General features: G+C 51.2%; 1 protein-coding gene across 1 annotated transcript in view; it reads left to right on the top strand.

Annotated features, from left to right (window-relative positions):
- Rab6b (RAB6B, member RAS oncogene family) overlaps nt 1-19,643 on the top strand; it is a 57,777-nt gene that overhangs the window by 20,972 nt on the left and 17,162 nt on the right. Inside the window, exon 2 of the mRNA XM_051206099.1 lies at nt 6,527-6,585. Coding sequence (XP_051062056.1) covers nt 6,527-6,585 — 59 coding nt within the window. The remainder of the gene's footprint in view (nt 1-6,526; nt 6,586-19,643) is intronic.

Genomic DNA, 19,643 nt, shown 5'->3' with positions numbered 1-19,643 from the left:
AGAGCCCTCCCTCTGGGCAGCCAGAGGCTGGGCACCTTTGGAGGAGTCTTCACCTAGCTAGCCCTGTGGGTAGGGCTCCCCCTCCTTACCTTTCTACTCAAGGGATCAGGAAGAGCTTATAATAAGGAAGGGAAGCTGAGGCCGGGCCTCCCGGTGCGCTGTCTGATTACCATGTGAGGGCCTAGCAGTGGACACAGAGCTTTGATGAAGGTGTCTGGGGGACCAAGCACGCTGCGCACCTGAGGGTCCCTGGATGAGGGGAGCACACGCCTCTGTAGTGTTAGGGGAACACGGAACTTTTACTTTGGCCTTTCTGCTTTCTGCCCTTATCCTGTCTACATGGTTGAAGTGGGGGGTTCTTTATTTTATAGCATCTTGTTTTTAATTTATTATTGTGTACTTTGTTGTTGTTGAAATTATGTGTATGTGTCCAAGGAGACCAGAGGCATCAGATCCCCCTGGAGCTGAAACTGGAGTTACGGGTAGCTGTGAGCCACCAGACTTAGGGACTGAGGGCTGAACTGGTCCTCTGGGGGAGCAGTAAGTGCTCTTAACCGTGGAGCCATCTCTCTAACCCCTGAGGCGTGGACTTTCATGTTGCCAAGATTTCTTTAGATCCCCTCATCCTGCTCTTTCTTGCTCAAGGGCTGCATCCTCAGGTTCCAAGGTTTGTAGCCAGTCAGAGACTGATAGGAGGCCAGAACTTCCTTTTGTACCCCAGGAACCCACTTGGAGCAAGTGTGAAGGGTGGCACTGAAGTGGCACTCTACAGCTGAGTCAGGACAGGCTTCCAGGGACACAGGGCTTGGATAGAGGAGGTGGGTCTGTGGGGACCTGTGAGACAGGAACATTCAGTAAGGAGGCCAGAGGGTCAGGCCCGGTCAGCCTCCTGACTGGTACAGAAAGGCCTGAACCACCCTGGCCTGCCCCATGTCTTCAGCCTTCCTCTTCTTCCTGCCCACCATCTCCCTGTTCCATCTTCACTGGCCCCCGAGTGAGGCCCAGGCAGCCAAGCATTGGCTGGCAGAGGGAATTGACATACTTAATTAAAGTGTCCAATGAAGAGCTTTGCATATTTCTTAATTACTGTCTGGGTCTGTGGGGGAAAGGTTTAAAATGGGATTTTTTTTAACCTCTTTCCTCATTTAGCCTACAGTGAGCCAGCCGGGCCCTGAGGGCTCAGGTGGGAGCTGTCAACGCTGCTCTGAGCTCAGGGTGGCAGAGTGAGGTATGGAGGGGGAGCCTGGCCCCAGGCATATTTTTCTTTCACAGTCAGAGAGGGCTGGATTTTCTATTTCTTTAACACAGAGCAAAAGGAAATAAGACTCAGACAAAGGTAGCTGCTGTCTCCCTCTGTTCCTCTCCTCCCCACGGGGTCTAAGTGTCAGGCACACCACAGCCGTGGAGGCATCTTTCGAGGATGCTGTGAATTCGTGACGTGGGGTCTGGATGGCTTGTTCCTCTTCCAGTTACAAGTCCTGGGCTCAGCCCCTTTGTCGGCCCTTGCCAGCATCCCCACAGCATCGCCCATCTGTGTCCTGAAAACTGAGTGGCTGGGACAGCTGCGTGGGCTGGTGGCCTGTGCTGGAAGGAAGCAGATTGGAATTTCCAGCCACCTTCTCAGAGCTGCAGGTCTGCTTTGATGAGGGATGTAGACAGGATGCAGAGTAGTCTACAGTGTGCCTGGGACTGGGCCTGTTCTCCTAAAAACACCAACACTTAGAGGCCACAATCCACCTTGGCTGTAACCATGAGTGATATGCTACTGCCACCCAGGACGTGAGCTCTTCCTGGACCATCATGAGATCTAGGGCAAATGCATCTCTGTCTAAGTGTGCTGCAGAGCAGTTAGGGACAGTAATGTGAGCTGGAGCTTTGAGCAGGCTGCAGGCCAAGGCTCTGCGGAGTTGTTGCAGCTTCTGCCAGGCCTTGAAGACCCTCCATCAAGTCGGCAAATGTGCTCTGTCTCACTCCCTGAACCCAACCGCCATCTCTTTGCCTACCTTCATTCTCACTGTGGAGATGAGGAGGAGGTGTGTCCTTCATAGAGGGAGGCAATCTGTTCAGCTCTCATCCTGTGACCTGGGCCCAAGTCACACCCAGAGTCCTCATGGGTACTGACTCTCAGGCATGGCGCTCATGGAGCAGTACAGGTGAATGATTGTGTGATGAATAACCGTCACTCAGCCCTCAGACCTCCATCTTCACCACCACCTCCAGTTGCCACCTCCCCTCTTATCAGGAGGCCAGGACTCCCCCAACAGGGCCTCATTGCAGCCACCTCCCTGAAGGCTGGCATTTCAAGTATTCATGGCAGGGTCTAGCTCCACATGGCCGGGGCTGCATGAGGGCAGCCTACTTTCTCACTGTGAATTTGGTGCCCAGGATGAACCTGGCAGAGTCAGCAGCCAGTAGAAGTTCGCCGAATGCAGAAATTTCTCTGTCTTCTACAGCTGCGTAGATACCACCAGAATGTACAAAAATCTGCCAGACTGGAACTTGTGCTGAGTCACTAGTGTTCACAGACTGTGGGAGGCCAGTGGAGTACATGGACCCTGAGGGGACAGACAGATAGGCACTGGTAGCAGGGCCACCAAGTGTTACGAGTAGTTTTCCCGCCAGCCTGGCTCCACAGCCACGTCAGCCCCAAATAACACACAGAGACACTGTATTAGATATAAAGCTGTTGGCCTATTACTAGATTTCTTATTGGCTAGCTCTGTCTTAATTATTAACCCATTTCTATTAATCTAAGTGTCTCCACGTGGTCTTGGCTTACCAGAGAGAGGGTCGGGACCTCTGCTCTCTTGGTCCTACATGTTGAATCTCCTCCTACCTCTCTCCAAATCCTCCTTGTCTCCTAGTCCGCCTATCTTGCTTTCCTATTGGCCAACAGGGCTTTATTCATTAACCAATAAGAGAAGCATATTTACAGAATGACATCTCCCATCAATCAAGGGCCAAGGTTCAGCCTATCCAGCAGCTGGTGGTATTGCCATGATGTGTGAAACTGGGTGCCTCTCTGAATGTGGGTATGGAAGAACCTGGTCCAGCAGCTCAGGAGAGAGTTCAAAGAAAGAAAATAGCTATTTCATGGAAAATCAGCATAGATCCTTTGCTGAGACTAAGTGATTGCTTTTATTTATGTACTTTCTGGAAACAGTGTCTAAGTGTGTGACTGGATCATTATAAGGAAAGTTTTTACAGTGCTCTAAATCCAAGCCTGATCCCTCCTTGGGTGCTGGGACCCAAAGACATGCTCTGTCATCTGCCAGGTGACTGGAGACATCCTGGGCTCTCACTGACTCTGACCTGTTTTTTCACCCCTGTTGGCCCTGCATCCTTCCAGAAGGCACATCTCTCACCAGAGTCTGCCCTGCCTCCAGGCTGGCTTCTGTAGCCAGTTTCCCGGAGCAGTAAGAGTTCTTTTAAAGCTCAGAACTGACTCTGAGTAGTTCACGCCCTGTATCAAACCACGCCAAACTCAGCTGTCCAAGACAAAGGAGGATATTTACCTGGCTCTCAGGTTTGTAATTGGAGCAAGGCACAGCAGGGCAAGTATGTGTCGGTTCTGAGCGTACTGGATTGAAAGCAGCTGGAGGCCGAGGCAAGAGACAGCTCATTCACACACAGGTCCCCTGCCATAGGGGATGTCTCAGTGGTTTGTCACACGAACACACCAAGTGATCTCACCCACGTGGGATGGCATGGGCACTTTGAAATCTGACAGTCCGGTTCTAGGACAGGAGCACACTTCAGGCAGGCGGGTTGCCCTTTCTCACCTGGTGTCGGGATTCACACAGCACCATATCTGTCATCAGAGTAGGACAACCCCCACCCCCCACCCCAGACTCAGCCCCTGAATGCGGGTCAGACTTGCTTTGTGAGAGCTTGTGGGGTGGGCACCGCTCTGTGACCCTGTGATGGGAATGTTGACTGCCACGCCCCTGCCAGCCTAGCCTTTCCATCTGCCCCTTTTTGCCCTCCACGGCTGGACCCAGAGGTGAGTGTTTGCGTCAGTCAACCCTGGGAACAGTGTTTTCTGTTTACTTCTCTCTTCACATACTGTGTCTGGCTCCGTGAGAAGACTGAGGGGCCTTCCCGTAACGTCCCCCATGATAACCTGGCCTCCTCCTCTCCTTTCTTAACGGACACCTCCCTTCACCCCTTCCTCTGCATTTGCTTGGTCTGTTCCCACTGTCTGGGGTCCTACTGCCCACCCCGCCTTCCACCTTCCCAGCAGCAGCTTTGCTGGAAGCCCCCAGGATCTGTTGCCTGCCAGGCCTCTACAGGAAGCAGCTCTGTGGCTCAGCCCAGGGAGGCAGAGATGCTGGCTGGCGGCAGGTCTGTGCTCCCATCCCAGCTCCAGCGCCTGTCCACTCTGTGACCTTGGGCATCTTAATGCAAGGGATGGAAGTGAGGGTTCCTGAGACAACCCGAGGACAGTGCCAAAATCCCTGCCTGGTTTAAGTAGAGGCTCCATGAGCAGATTCCCTGCCTGTTTCTGATAAACTCCTCCTGCTTTGCTGCAGTGTGCCTGTGTGAGCCATTGTTGGCAGTGCGGACAAGGTGACCTTGAGGATGGAGCCCGGTGGGGGGCGGGCTCTCTGAAGGGTTCCTGCAGGGATTAGAGGCTGAGGTTCCTTGCCCCTCCCCCCCACTGCGTGTCCTGGTGCATGCTGAGCGCTGCCCCCCCCCAACCCTCCCTTTTACTGTGACCTACAGTAGAGCCCGATCAGGTCTACTTCCAGATTCGAGCCTCTTCTACCCAGGCCTGTCCTAGAGCGCAAGAAAGGGGCATGGAACGGGCTTCTGCCCTTGGGGTTAGATGAGCTCGGCAGAGAGCACCCCAAGCATGAGCCATAGAGCTCTTTGATTGATGCCATGGTGGGGCCAGCGTGGGTGGACAGAGGGGATGTCAGCTCTGCTCGGGCCTCCTGGGGGTTCCCGGAGAATCTGGTAGCATTGTCAGGCTTTGTGTCCAGAGCAGGGCAGTGCAGTCTCAGGGTCAGGACAGAGACCCTGCAGCCCCACACTTGGCCAAGGTGAGGCTGTGGCAAAAGAAATTGATCAGAAATAAAAGATCAGGAACAAATGCTGTAAACGATGGCCTGGGTTAGGGTGAGAAGGGGTGCTGGGGGTCAGGAACCGTCTCCAAGTGGAGGAGCTGGGTAATGTTTGGGCAGAGAAAGAGCAGAGAGAGAGAGAGAGAGAGCAAGAGAGAGAGGCGCACTTGACGCGCTTGCTTTAAAAAGGGGGGCTTGCGCATGTGTAACTGAGTCCTCTGCACAGCCAGGTAAAGCTTGAGCAGCCAGGTAAAGCCTGACTTAGTGATGACATGGCCATGAGCGTCCCGCCCATCATCGGGGGTGGGGTCAGCAGACTGCTGGTTCCCAAAAGTGGTGACTGCCTCAAAGGCGATATAGCTAGAAAGTACCCCAGTATGATTTGACTGGATCAGACTTGGGGTCTTATGACTGCCGCCCAAAACCTAGTCTCTCGGGTTCTCCTGGTGAGGTGGCTACCTGTCCTTGGCCAGTGTTGGCTGTCAGGAATGTTACATGTCTGTAAATTTCAACCCAGCAAGGAACTTTCCATGGATCGTTGGGTTGTCCTGCCCGGCCCAGGCAGTGACTAGCCATGCCTCCAGTCCCAGTCTGAGGATGGCCTGCTGGACATGGAGAGGGCAAAATGGTGAGAGCTCACGGCCTTAGGGACCTTTGCCTTCCCTGTCAGAGATAGCTGCCTCCTGCAGCTCCCTTCTGAACCTCCCAGGACTGTGGCAGAATTCTGGTGGGATGGAGGAGAAAAGTGTCCCATGCAGTGACCGAGCAAATGTCCCTTCATTATCCTTCTTCCCCTCCCAGATGGCTAGAAGTACAGCAGTTGGCTTTCTTGTCACTGCTATGACCCAGGGGACCTGCATGGCATTGTGTCAGAAGTCAAACCCTGCAGTTTGGGGAATTAGCGGAATTTATGGGTCTCCCAAGAGACTCTTGGCCTCTTAACAAGACTGGCAGTTTTCAGCTGGGACATTTCTGCCCCGTTTGTGGTGCGCCCAGATGTGTGGGCAAGCCTGCAGTTGGCCCAGCATCTGGGATCCTCTTGTCTCGTAAACAGTGTGGTCTAGGGAAGCTAACGGCTTGCCCTTGAGAGACACTAAGAAAGGGCTGTTGCCTTCCCCTGCGCCTTCCTTGCCAATGCTTAAGCATCATAGGGAGACCTTGTGAGCTGATGTCCATGGTGAGGTGGTGTGGCCTGGGGAACACAGGCAGTTATGAGAAGAGCATCCTGTTGGCATCCAATGTCGGCTGGTACCTGAGGTCAAGGCAGACCTGGCCCTGGGTGGTAGAGCTGGGGAAGGGGTAGGCTCTCCTTGTCCATAGCAAGAGTGCCTCTGGGGCGGCCCTGGAGCGCCTTGCCTCGGGAGCTTTTCCCTGGGGTCCACTTCCCCCTTCCTGTGGTCCTTGTCAGCCCCGGGCTCATCTTCTTTCAGCTGAGCATCTCTCTCCTTTTTGCCTTTCAGTCGGGAAGACGTCTCTGATCACGAGGTTCATGTATGACAGCTTCGACAACACATACCAGGTGAGATCCCGCATGGCTCACTCCACCTTCCTCCTCCCCTGCTTCTCCTCTCTGCCTGCGGCCCCTGTCTGGAGACCACTGCCAGCCTGTCTCCAGGGATGGCTGTGATCAGAGGACATGTCCAGGTTTCTGGGGCGTCTTCCCTGTGGAGGAAACATCTCAGGATCTGGGTGCTGAAAAGGAAACATTTGTGGTTGTGGTTGTTGCTGCTGCTGTTTCTTGGGGAGAAATCCCAACACCAGAGAGGGGATCTCTGCCGTTTATAGTCGTGTTGGAACCATCACAGTGTTGGGTGACGTTGGGAGGCAGGCAGAAGAGGGCAAGCTCACACACGTGGTCTCTCCCACATCCACGCACATACATATTCACATTCCCTAGACATCACATGCTCCGCCCCGAGCCCATCGCCACAGGGAGGCATGGGTGACCCTGCGTGATCAGGAGACTGGACATAACGACCTCTGTGGATCTTGGTTTTGGAATCGTGATCTGTGGTCAGCCACAGACCTATTCTAGGTGACCCCGAATGGAAGTCCTGGGGAGCAGAGACATATCTGTTTGGTCTCAGTGGTACTGGTAGGGGTGTTATACAAATGAATTTTCCTCATAATTAAAGTTAGTTGAGTTTTGTTGGATTTTTTTTTTTTTTTTTTTTTTTTTTTTGCCAGTTGTAAAACTTAGACATTTCTTTCCATTCTTTTACTTTTTTTCCGTTGGGGTATAGACAGTTCTCCAATTCATTTCTCTAGGCTGTGGGTCCTGTGGGAGACTAGTTCCCAGACACGTTAGTAGGGGAGGGAGGGATTTCTAGCAGAGCTAGGCTCTTCGGGCAGGGACTGCTCTCAGCCAGACCTCTCAGGGATATTCTTCTCAGTGTGGGGTTCCAGCTGCTGAAAGCAAATACAGTGTTTGGAGGAGGAAACCCTTTGTCATCACATTCTCAAGGGCAAGTATTTATAGATACATTGGGGCAGCTCTTCCAAGATGTCACTCCCGGGCCCTGAGGCAGCTCACCATTCTGTGTCTGCTTGTCAGTCGGCCATTACCCTGGTCCATCACCCTTGTCTTAGATGCCCTCAGAGGGCCGCCTTTCTGTTGCCCTCGGGGTCCTACTTTCACTCTGCAGTGTGTGGACTCCAGAAGGGTTATCCATGGCGAAGGACGGGGCACTGTGGGTGCTTCAGGGCCGTGTACGTGACACGTGGCACATGGCCAGGGCATTGACGGTGGCCCTGCTGTTGTGCCCTCCCCAAAGCCAGGACTGTCTGTGTGTCACTTTGGTCTCACTGTGGCCTGTCCTCCCAGTCGGGATTCTTACGTCACTGTGGGCTGCGGAGCAGAGGTGACAGCCCTAAGGGACTCCTGTCCAGAGTCTTACTTCGTGCCCCATGTGTGCACTCACATGTGGCTGTGTGTGCCTGCGCACATGCTGGTGTCTTATCGTTATTATTTTGACTTCTTTGCCTTTAGTTTTTTGAGACAGGGATTCATGGATCTCCAGCCGGCCTTAAATCTGTTAGGTAGTAGCTAAAGACGACCTTGACCCCTGGATCTCCGCCTGCACCACACCTGGCTGCAACTTGATTTTTAAAATACTAATCTGCTTCCTGTCTTCCGTTGACATCACACAGCAGTGAGATTTTTAGCAGCAGGGGTCAGGTCACCTTTGAAACCTTGCCTCCCTCTTCCCAGTGTCACCTCACTGCCCACCACTTGTCAGTCAAGTCAGCCTCTGCCTGCTGCTTCCTGGGTAGTAATGCTGGCCTGGCATTGCCTCCTCTCTACTCTGAAATTTCTTCTAACGCCTGAAGCTTGGGGCACGTGTTTGCCCTCAGTACAGGGGCCCTGCCACCTCCATCAGCCCCTCAAGACCCTTTGCCTGTAGCATGTTTGTCTCTAAGGCTAGTTGGATCCCCAAATCTAGGGTGGCTACTGTGCGCTTCTAGTTTTCCCCTGGAATGCGGGCCATGCCAAGCCCTGGATCTTCTTGGAGCCACAGATGGTGTCACAGATGCCTACTGGCGCAGTAGTGGCTGCTTGCCACAGTTCATTGGTGCCCCCAGACTGGGAGCCTCCCAGGTCCGCTGTCATGGTGAGGCAAGAGAGATCAGAGGGTAGACATCGCTCTCCCCATGCATGGCAGAATTGTCTGACTTGGGTTTTTATAGCCTCAGGTAGAAACCTTTTCCAAAAGCTCTTTAGAGCAGTAATTAGGCTGAGAGGCTGGGCTCCACTTCTACACACACACACACACACACACACACACACACACACACACAGGCAAGCACGCACACACACATACGCACGCAAACATACACACACACACAATACACACGCATGCACATACACACATGTGCACACACACACCCCGCCCACATTAATAAATCCTCTGGAGAGGAAGGGAACGGCCTGTTTGTTTTGCTTTCCCTAGCAGAGTAGCAGAGGTGGATGGGAGGTGGACCATCTCCACAGGCTCTAGCCGATGAGATTTACTTCCTCTCAGGTTGTTCCACTGCACAGTGACCATGCTAGTCACTCTCCCACCAGTATCCTGTCTGTCCGGGAGCCAATACAGCATGGCAGAGTCTAGATCCACTCACACACTTCCCAGACAGTGATCCCTGTCTGCGCCCCACGTCTCCAGGCACCATACTCTCCACCCATTCACTCATTCTGGCAAGATGCCTGTGTGGTGTAGTGCATGGTCTGTGGAAAGGCAGCAGAAGAAAGCAGCAAGGCCATAGAGCCTGGCCCACCCTCAGCAGGCTATAGAGGGCAGGACCATCCTCAGGGACAGCCGGTCCCACCTTGGGCTGGGGCTCAGCGTGCATGAGGCCTTGAGGGAGTACGAGAGGCTGGGTCCTCTTCTGGACATCTCAGAAGGTTCTGTCTGCCTGCCAGCCCTGGGGACCTTTGAGGAGCATGTCTTTTTACACACACACACACACACACACACACACACACACACACACACACACGAGTGTGCACGAGCACACACATAACACACACACGCTGTATTTTCTGCTGACCCCCTTGCCCAATCGCCCCACACAAATCAGTTCCCCTTTACACACCCCAGCCACACCCCAGCCAGAGGGGAATTGTGTCTGGGTGATTTCTTCGTGTAAAATCCCAACTAAGGTTACTTTCAAGTTCTATGGTAGGAAAAGTCTGGACATACCCTGTAATAAGAGTTGGCTTAGTGTGCCCCCCCACACACCTCCAGAAGACCCCTGTAGGCCCTGGGAAGGGCAGCTGTGTGGAGCAGTCCTGATAGGAGGTGTGGTCCTCTGGAGGCAACTGCTGGCTGAGGTTGGAGATTCAATGCTTTGTGGCCTCTCAAAGGTTCTCTTTCCTGTCTGCATATTAGGCAACTGTTGAGGGATGGCTGGGAGTTCAGACCTTAGCGTTTAAAAAAGAAAAAAAAAAAAAAAAAAAACTGGAAGGTGATTGAGATAAACTGAAGGCTGGGAGCCAGTGGCCCCTCCTGGAATTCACACCATTAGTTAGAAAACAACCTAATGGGCTGCCGGCTGGGAGACGCCCACGTGCTGAAGGGCTGTTCTCAGAGGACACCTTGCTGTGATGGGAAAGTGTTTCCTACTCTGAAGAGGTTCCTAGGAAGCTCTGGCCTTTCCAGCAGTCTCGGGGCTCCTGAGATGATCTTGCCTGCAGCTCATCCTCAAGCTACGCCAGTCTGCTCTGCCCCAAGGCTTCCCACACTCGCTTCTTGAGGCTGCCATAACAAATTACCACAAACTGAGTAGCTTCAAACAACAGGAGTGTATTCTCTCGTCACCTTCCTGGGGGCCTGAGGTGAAACAGTTACAAGGGGGCTGTGCTCTTTCTAGAGGCCCTAGGCAAGGATGCCCTTGCCAGCTTCCGGTGGCCCCAGATGCTCTTTGTTGTGGGGCTGCAAGATTCCCATCTGGTCCCTCTTTCCAGGATCTGAGTAGATGAGGCTGATGCATCGGTGTGGATTCACCTCTTGGCCCTTGAGGTGGACATGGTGCGGCCTCTATACTCTGGGAGAAGCTCCGAGCCACCGGTGGTCACCTGGTGCCCCATAGCCTTGGATTTTATTCCCATTTCCTTTTGGTGTGCTCCTGCCGTGGCCACAGAGATCTCTCCCCCAACACAGTGCACTAACTGGCCTCTTATCTGAGAAGCTATGCTTCCTCTTCAAGGTGGATACACACGCGCACATGCACAGGTACATGTTCATGCAGCATCCACACACACACAACGTAGGATCCCGACACCTCAGCCTTTCTTGACTACTCGTGCATGCACTCATTCCTCCCTCCATCGTGGCTGCATCAGATCCTGCTCTTCTTGCTTCACTCGTTTCTCCAGGAAGCCTTCCTGCCACTACAGCAGCCATCCGGTGCTGGCTTGTCTGGACCACACACCCACGGGACTCCACCACTAAGACACAACTCCATCACAGGCTCAACCACTAATGCAGATGGGGGAGGGTGAATGGGCAAGGATCTGCATGACAGCTGTGATGTTTCTCACAATGTGCGTGCCATAACCACTCAGGGACAGGGTAGCAAGCTGCTTTCTGTATTAGTATTCTTGAGAGGAACAATAAAGCAATAAAATACATTCATATATGTATATAAAATTACAAACTGGATGGCCATTCTTCATATGGAGGAAAGTAACCACCAGAAGAATGACAGACACTGAAAGGCCAGGTGCCTGCCCTGTGACCTTAGGAGCCAGCATCGCCTCCTCCAGGGTACTCACTGAATGGCTGGCAGTGGCTGGCAACGACCTGGCCTTGCATGTTTCCCAAAGGCTGTGGGATCCTATTCACAAAACACACACTTGCAGGTCTGAATGTTTAAGTTTACCAGGCTCATTTGCATGGTAATTTGCATGACTTTACCCAGTTACTTTCCTCCAAAGGTTGGTTGTGCAAAAGGAGAACAGCAGAGTCATTGTCGAGGACTTGTCATGCCCAGCTGCTTCCTGCCATTTACTGATGCCCCTCTCCAGGCTCAGGCCTGGCCAAGGCTAAAAGAAGACACGTATACTTGCCTTTTCATTCTCCTCCCCAGAAGAAATGCTGGAGTTGATTTATGCAAATTGCCATGCAGATTTCTTCTGTAGACTTTATTGCTGTATCTTGTCAGAATGTGGATGCAAAATTATGTTTCATAATACATGCACAGAACCAAGATCATTTCAACAAGTGCCGTAGGGAACATCTTCTTGCTTGGAGATCAGCTGTACCGGTGGAGGTTCCTTCTGGAGGAATGCGCATTAACACACCATCACTTGAACCCCTGTTGATACTGTTTAATACCACACTCAGAGGAAGATAAACAGCGGGGAGGAAATCTGTGCTTGTTAATATTCCTTGCATGTATAAAATATAACGGCCGCCATTTTTCGCAGGCAGTACTGCTTGCAAGCGCAAAGGAATAAATTAGCATTGCCAGGTTCAGGGATGGGGGGGGGGAGGTTACATATCACAATAGAGTACACTGCAGTCTGCTTCAGAGGGGACATCATGCAATACGGGCAGAGTAGGCACAGCCTTGCAAGGGGATCATGGGCTGGTAGGCTGGCAGGAGACTCTCCAAGCACATGTCCATTGCCCATGGAGCAGCTACCATCAGAAATTATTTCTTCCGTACCTCACAAGATAAAACAGAACAGAACAGCTGCTTTGACCATGACTCCTTGGCACAGTAGAAGAGGGGTGTTGCCTTGACTCTGACCCACCTTTCTGAAGCTTGGCCTTTGCTGAGATCCTTGGGGTGGTGATAAGGATTGGGAGCACAAAGTTTCCTAAGGGGGAGGGAGGTGTGGCAGGTAAGGAAAAACGATTCCTGCTTCTCTAGTTGAGGACTTAACAGAGCCTTTAATGTGCCACTAGAGGCTGGGACAGGAATCCTTTCCCCAGAGTACCGGCTCACAGTTTACCTTCATCCTGAACATAGACTCTGAAGAGTCATATCACATAACCAGACAGACACAGGACAATCTCCACGGGCTTGGCTCTGCAGCTTTGCTTGGACAGCCCTGGGCCAATTGGTTCCTGGTAACAACTGCTCATTTCTTCTGTTTGTGTAGCATTTTTGCAGAATAAAGTGCCTCCATGGAGTCTACCTCGTTTGGTTTAACAGTCCTTACACAGAGCACTGGTGTCTTCAGTTGAGAGATGAGGGGATGGAGGCATAGGGAAGCTAACCAGACTCTTTAGCTCAGTTGGTAGAGTCTGGCTAGCATGCACGGAACCTTGGGCCCTCAGTATGAGGCATAAGGGTGCACACCTGTAATCCCAGCACCTGGGAGGTAGAAGTAGGAGGATAAGTTCAAAGCCATCCTCAACAACATAACCAGTTAAAGGCCAACTTAGGGGCTGGGAATACATTAGATCCTATCTCATTACAAACAAACAAAAGCCAAGTAAACACAAATAACAGCAAAGAAAATCATACTGGTGCCCAGTGGACACTGGACTGATGGCATGGCAGCTTCTCTGGAGCGAGCTGTGGCCTGCCCTGAGTGGTGCTGATAGACACACCCTGAGTACGCTTCCTTTCTAAAGAGCCTGTGAGGGTTCCTCATCACCTTGGCCTCAGGGCAGTGCTGGGGCTCAGTGTATATCAAGGATCCTGAGCAGAAGCCCTGACCCCCATTCTCATTCATACCAGTGTAATACACCCATTCATGCCTTTGTACAAATAAAGTGTAAACTCCTGTGTGTATCCTCATTGCCATACACACACACACACACACACACACACACACACACACACGTTCACAAGCACACATGCACGCTTGCATCCATATCCATCAATATACAACTCTCCTATGTGACCTGTGCTGACCCTTGAGAGGGAGCTGGTCTAAAGGAGTCAGCAAGGATGCCAGGGCCTTTCTGAATAGTTACTTATTCTTTTTATCTGGTGTCTCCTTCCTCCAACGTTCGTTACAATTAGAATGAAGATGCAAAGGAGAAAAAACTAGCTCCAGTTTTTTCTGGAGTGACAGCACAGGGCTAAGTGTGGCAGAAACACTTCCTGGGGCTCAACATTGGATGCTAGTTCCCAGATGACCACAGGGAAAGGGAACTGAGCATGGTTCTTGTGAGGTAATGTGACTAGCTGTTGCTATCACTTGAACACCACCCCCCCCACACACACACACACAGGCTGTGTTTGAATGCTTGGTCTCCAGCAGGTAGGAATGTTTGGGGAAGTTGTAGGGCCTTTAGGAGGCGGGTCCTAGTAGAGGAAGTGGGTGTCTGTGGGGAAGGCAGCGTGCAAGGCATTGTGGTTATAACTGACTCCGGTTCCAGCTTGAGTTCTGCTTCCTGGCCCACCATGGTGTGAGCAAACAGATTCACACTCCCACCGCCATGGGCAGGAACTGGTCTCACCACCAGATGGACTGTAGCCCCTAAACAGCCAAAATAGAACCTTTCTCCCTGAAGTTGTCTCTGTCAGGTGTTCTGCAACAGAAGAGTCACTAATACAGATGGTTTCCTGGGGCCAGCAATGCACTTGACATGGCTTGGCAGGTAGAGTGGGTTGGTAGTGGTGTGACTGGCAAGGCAAGAGACTGCTCACCTGGCAATCTGTGCAGCTCACAGACCTCTAAAGTGTATGTACTGCATGCCTCCTCCCCTCACTTGCTGCTAGCACCGTTTTGTACCGTGTGGACAAACAACATCTGACTTTAGGCAGGTCAGAAGCCTGTAGGGACCATGCTGAAGAGCAATTAAACAGAACTCTCAGTCACAGCCCAGGAGCCCCAGGAGCCCCAGGAGCCCCAGGAGCTGTGGACATCCTAGCTCATTCCCTGTGAGAATGCCAATCAGTCTGGATCTAGCTTCATGGCTGTCCACTTAGCCAACATGAGTGACACTCGTGTACTGCCTGTTTGCACTAGTTCTTGTGGTATGGTTGTGGCCACCCATTCTGGACCCTGCTCCAAAGGAGTCAGCCCGTATCAGCTACTTTTCCATAGACATCACCTCATGTAGAAAACATTGATTTGGGTACATGTGGTTTTGGAGATGTTAGTTGGTCGTGGTGGAGGGCACATGACAGAGCAAAGCGGCTCACATCATGGCAGTCGAGAAGCAGAGAGAGAAGCATACAGAAAGGGGTCTGGGCAAGGACACACATTTAGTGACATACTTCCTCCACCTGCCCCATCTCATACGCCTTTGCACTTTCAAATAACGCCATCATCTTAGGAATCCACAGAGGATTTTTCCATTGATCAGGCCAGAGACCTCATGATCTGATCATCTTTGGAAGTGCTATCACACACACACACACACACACACACACACACACACACACACACACACTGGAGGGTGTGCGTTATTAATTTCCTAGGTGTTTCTCAATCTTTTATTTTGTTTGCTTGAGCTTGAAATAGTCTCCATAGGCTTATGTTTCGAACGCTTATTCCCCCAGCCGGTGGCACTACTTTGAGAGGCTATTCTGCCTTTAAAAGGCGGAGCTCCATCTGGTAGAAATAAGTCACTGAAGGTGGCCTTTAAAGATTATACCCAACTCCTACTTCCCACGTTGTTCTCTGCTTCCTGGCCTGCTGTGAACGGCCTTGATCACATTCTGCTCCTGCCACGATACCCTGCCCAAGCATGCGGGACCAAGCAACCGTGGACTGAGCTCTTAGACACTGTAAGCCAGGAGAAAGTCATCCCGTTCTTGGAGTTCTTGTTTGTGTCAGGTATTTTGGTACACTGTGTCAGGTACACTGCTCAAGCCAACAAAGTTCACCCTTACCCAGTCCACGGGGTCTTCTTCATGCCTCGCCCGAAGCCCATGTGCCAGCAGCAGTCCTTGTCACCTGCTCCCTCACTGTGAGGCTTTGGGAAAGTCACTTCTCATCTCTGAACCTCTGGTTTGTCATCTCATCAGTGAAGATGTGTTCCCACACACACAAGTCTCTGCACACGTTAAAACTTGGCCTCAGCCACACAGCCTTTCGGTGTCTCTCATCATCCACCAAGTCCAGCGTGTCCTCAGTGTCACCCATGTGTGTTCCTCCCTCTGGGGTCTGCTCTCTCCCCTTGCCTATCTTCCCTACTTGCACAACCAATTCAATGTGTCTTCCCTGCGTTCGTCCCCAGAACGTCCTCTCTAGAGTGCAGGCTACTAGGAAGTCCTTCTGAATTTCCATTTCGTCCAGTTCTCTGGCTTCACCGTGTCCTCTCCTCATGCCCCCTGTACCAGCCATTAGTGCCAACCATTCTCTGCTTCCTGAAGAAAACATGTGGCCTCATACTTCAGGGTGCTCTTACCTACAACACTGCCCTGCCTCGCCTGTGTAGGGACCCTCTCCTGTGTCCTTAGTAATACTGACCGTTTTAAAGTATGTCCTCCTACTTTCAGCATTTACATTAACTCAGGAGAGATCTTCATTTATTTGTTTTTCTAGAGTGTGGCTTACGTTTTCCTCTCACCTCGTGTCTGCTCACTTGGGATTGTGTCCTGTGCATTGTTCGGGGACTGTAGATACTGTTGCAGTTTTGAGCAGTGCCGTTTCAGTGAGGACCCTGATTCTCAGCTCTGCCCCCTGCTGGGCAGCAACTGCACACTCAGGTCCAGTTTCTGGTTTTTGTTAGTTTGTTTTTGTTTCCAGCCTTGGGCAGATTGCTTGGGGGTCTTCTCAGTTCTTCCAATGTTGGTAGTGTTTACATGCAGACTTCAGAGTCCCCTCTCTGTGGCTTTCTCGTGCCTATGATTTTCTATACTTCTTGTCAACTGTGGTAGCTTTGTGTTGTGTCTTCTTATTTTTCAGCCAGTATGACTGTGGGTTTCTATACAAATCTGAGCCACCCCTTAGCTGCAGCTGGGGCTGCCCTGGGGTGAGAAGTCATAAAACAACAGGGAGCTCACGCAGCGCTCCCCTGGAGTGAGTGTTGACTCATTCTCATTTCTACCTGCACTTTCTGGTGCCTCACTCACCGGTTTGCTGTAGTTGGTTCAGTTAATAATAGTAATCGTAGAGAGGTTAGAGGAATTCGGACGATGAGAGCCAGAATCCTCCTTACTCCCTCCCCCAATCTCCCATCCTCCACTCTTCCCCAGCCTCTGCCTACTGAAAAGGTGATATGCACTTAAGGGCTTTCATATGCACTCCACATTTCCCTGATGCCAGGGAGACCTGGATTCAGATCCCAGCTCTGCTACCCAGACTGTGTGACCTTGGTTCTGAGTGAGCCTGGCCCCTGAGTCACCAAGCCGGCGAGGCGGCTGCCCCCATTTGCTGTGAGTGACAATTCTTGTGCATGCTCTTCTCCACAAAGTCAGAAGCTGCTTAGGGACAGGGACCAGGGATTTGTGTAACACACAGTAGGCACTCAAGAGTGAAGTGGCTCAGCTGTTAATTATTTACACCATCTGCCGCAAAAGATGCTGCCCAGGGAGACCATGACCACCTTCCCTGAAAATCTGGCCTTCTTGGGAGAGATAGGCGCCGTCTGGCAGTGGTGTGGGGCCAGCTACTGTGACTTGTGTCTGGGAAATAGATGGTGCCCAGACCTAGCCAAGTCTCTCTTTCCCTCTGTCCTTCCAGGGCTCACTTTATTTATTTCTACTAAAATGCAAATGGACTCCCCTTTAAGTGGGCTCTGCTGAGCTATTCTGGCTAATTAATACCACTGTCTGACAGGAGGGAGCTATAGGATATGATGCCAGGGAACCACAGGGACAGCTCCAAGGCACAGTGATGGCTTCGGGAACGGACTTGTAGAATCAGAAGGAGTACAGCTCAGTAGCCCGTAGCAGAGGCTTTGATGCCAGGGAGACCTGGATTCAGATCCCAGCTCTGCTACCCAGACTGTGTGACCTTGGTTCTGAGTGAGCCTGGTCCCTGTGCACAACACCTCATCCACTAGCCTTGTGTCCCCATCCCCTTCAAGCCTTGTTATCAATCCATAGCCCCTGGAGAACACAGCCTCCTCAGGCCTGGATGGCAGCACAGAGCAGTAATTTGCACACTTCACTGAGCAAGTGAATGTTCTGAGAACTCGTCTATCATTCTAGTTCCCAGACTGACATCTAGAGCTTGTGCTTGTGTCTACCTGAGCGGGCTCGGGAATCTCGGTGTTGAAAAAGCTTCCAGGTGATTCTGAAGCACACCATCAGCAAGCTACAGCTGGGGAGCACCACACCGTTGACCAGTGGCAGAGATCAGCCAGTCTGAGACCTTCACTCTTTAGTAGTAGAGAAAGTATTGAGTAGTCTCTGGACTGGCCTGAGAGTTCAGAATGTGATTTGCAGAGGAAAAGACCTCAAATTCTAGAGGAATACTGACTGTGGAATAGCATTTCAAGGGAGGGACAGCACCAGAAAACAGACACTCAAGGTGACATGGGAGAGGCCTGCAAGCTGACTCGTGGATAAAGGTGCCTGATGCCAAGGCTGATGACCTGAGTTTGATCCCCAGACACACAAGGTGGAAGGAGGGAACTGACTCCTGAAAATTGCCCTTTGACCTTCACGCAAGAGCCATTATGTGCATGGATGCACAAATATATACAAAATAAACAAAAAAATATAAAATAGTATGGGAATTCCAATCAGCATTATACCATTGTATGGAGGAGAGTGAGGCCATAAAAAGCCAGTGGTGGGCCCCGAACAGTTGGTCACATGTGTTCAGACTGTTTCCTAGGAGCAGCAGGGAGGAATGGAGTCAGGTTTTGGTTTTGTATAGTTTTGTGTTTTAAGATTTCTCTTTATCTTGTGTGGACGAGTGTTTTGCCTGCATGTATGAAAATGTGTGTGTGTGTGTGTGTGTGTGTGTGTGTGTGTGTGTGTGTGTGTGTGTGTGTGTAGTGCTGGTGGGGGCCAGGAGAGGGCGCTAGATGCCCTGGAACAAGAACTGTAGGGAGTTGTAGGTTCTGGGAACTGAACCTGGGTCCTCTGCAAGAACAGCTAGTGTTCTTAACTGCTGAGCCATCTCTCTACACTCTAATGTTGTTGGTTTTAAACTCAGAAAGAAAGAAATGACCTTGCCCCCTCTTTATCATGATTCAGTTTCCTTCTTTGTGTAGCTGCTCTCTTTTACTTGGTGGCCGTGATGACTTTAATACAGGCTCCACTCAGTTCTCTTTGCTTCCCCAGAGACTGTAATCCCTCCGTTATTCACTGGTTTGGGATCGCTCTGAAGTGCTTGCAAATTGTTATCTCTTGAATTTATAGAATGCCCTGATGTAATCTGCAAAGCTTTGAAATATGAGTTTAAGAGAGTGGTGTGTCAGTTACAGCCAGAAGTGATACCTGTGCTTTGTCACCGTCATGCACACCTGTAACCTCTCGGTTGTCTATGCTCCAGATAAGCGGCCTGGCTGGGCGGAGAGCTATATTTGTATTTCTTATGTCTTTGCCACAAGATACAGAAAGAAAGGTTTATTTTGGCTCATGGTTTCAGAAGAATCCAGTCCTTCGTGGACAGGGAAAGGCAAATAGACTTGCAGCAGTGTGAGCTTGTGGTAGAGGCTCCTCATGTCACGACAGCCCGTGAAGCAGAGAGAACAAGGCAGGAACCAGGTATAAACTGGTGTGCATGCCAGACACCCACCCTATGTTTCCACCAGCCAGGTCCTACTTCCCAAAGGCTCCAAATCTTCCCCAAATAATACCACCAGGTGGGAAACAAATGCTCAAAACCTAAGCCTGTGAGAGACGCTTTAGATTCTAACTATAATATCCCATCCTGGCTGCTGAAGGCTCATGGCTTGTAATACAGAGTTGTATATATTCCAACTTCAGGAGGCCTCCTAGTCTCAACATTGATCAAAAGTCTAAATCTAAAGTCTCTACCGAGGCTTAAAATAATCTCTTAGCTGTGACCTGTAAAGTAGGAAGAATATCAAGTTTGAACCAAAGCAGGACTAACAGCAGGGAAAACATTAAACCTTGTAGCTCCGTGTCCTGAATCTGGGGCACATCGTTTGGTCTCACTAGCAAGCATTCCTTAGAAACGTAGGCGCAAGACCTTCAAACTCTTGCATTCCATACACTGAAAACTAGCACCCAGTGGATAATTCC

The sequence above is a fragment of the Phodopus roborovskii genome, unplaced genomic scaffold (assembly GCF_943737965.1).
Source record: "Phodopus roborovskii unplaced genomic scaffold, PHOROB, whole genome shotgun sequence".
Taxonomy (NCBI): Eukaryota; Metazoa; Chordata; class Mammalia; order Rodentia; family Cricetidae; genus Phodopus; species Phodopus roborovskii.
Note: the sequence above shows the minus strand (reverse complement) of the source record. Positions and strands in the feature narration are given on the sequence as shown.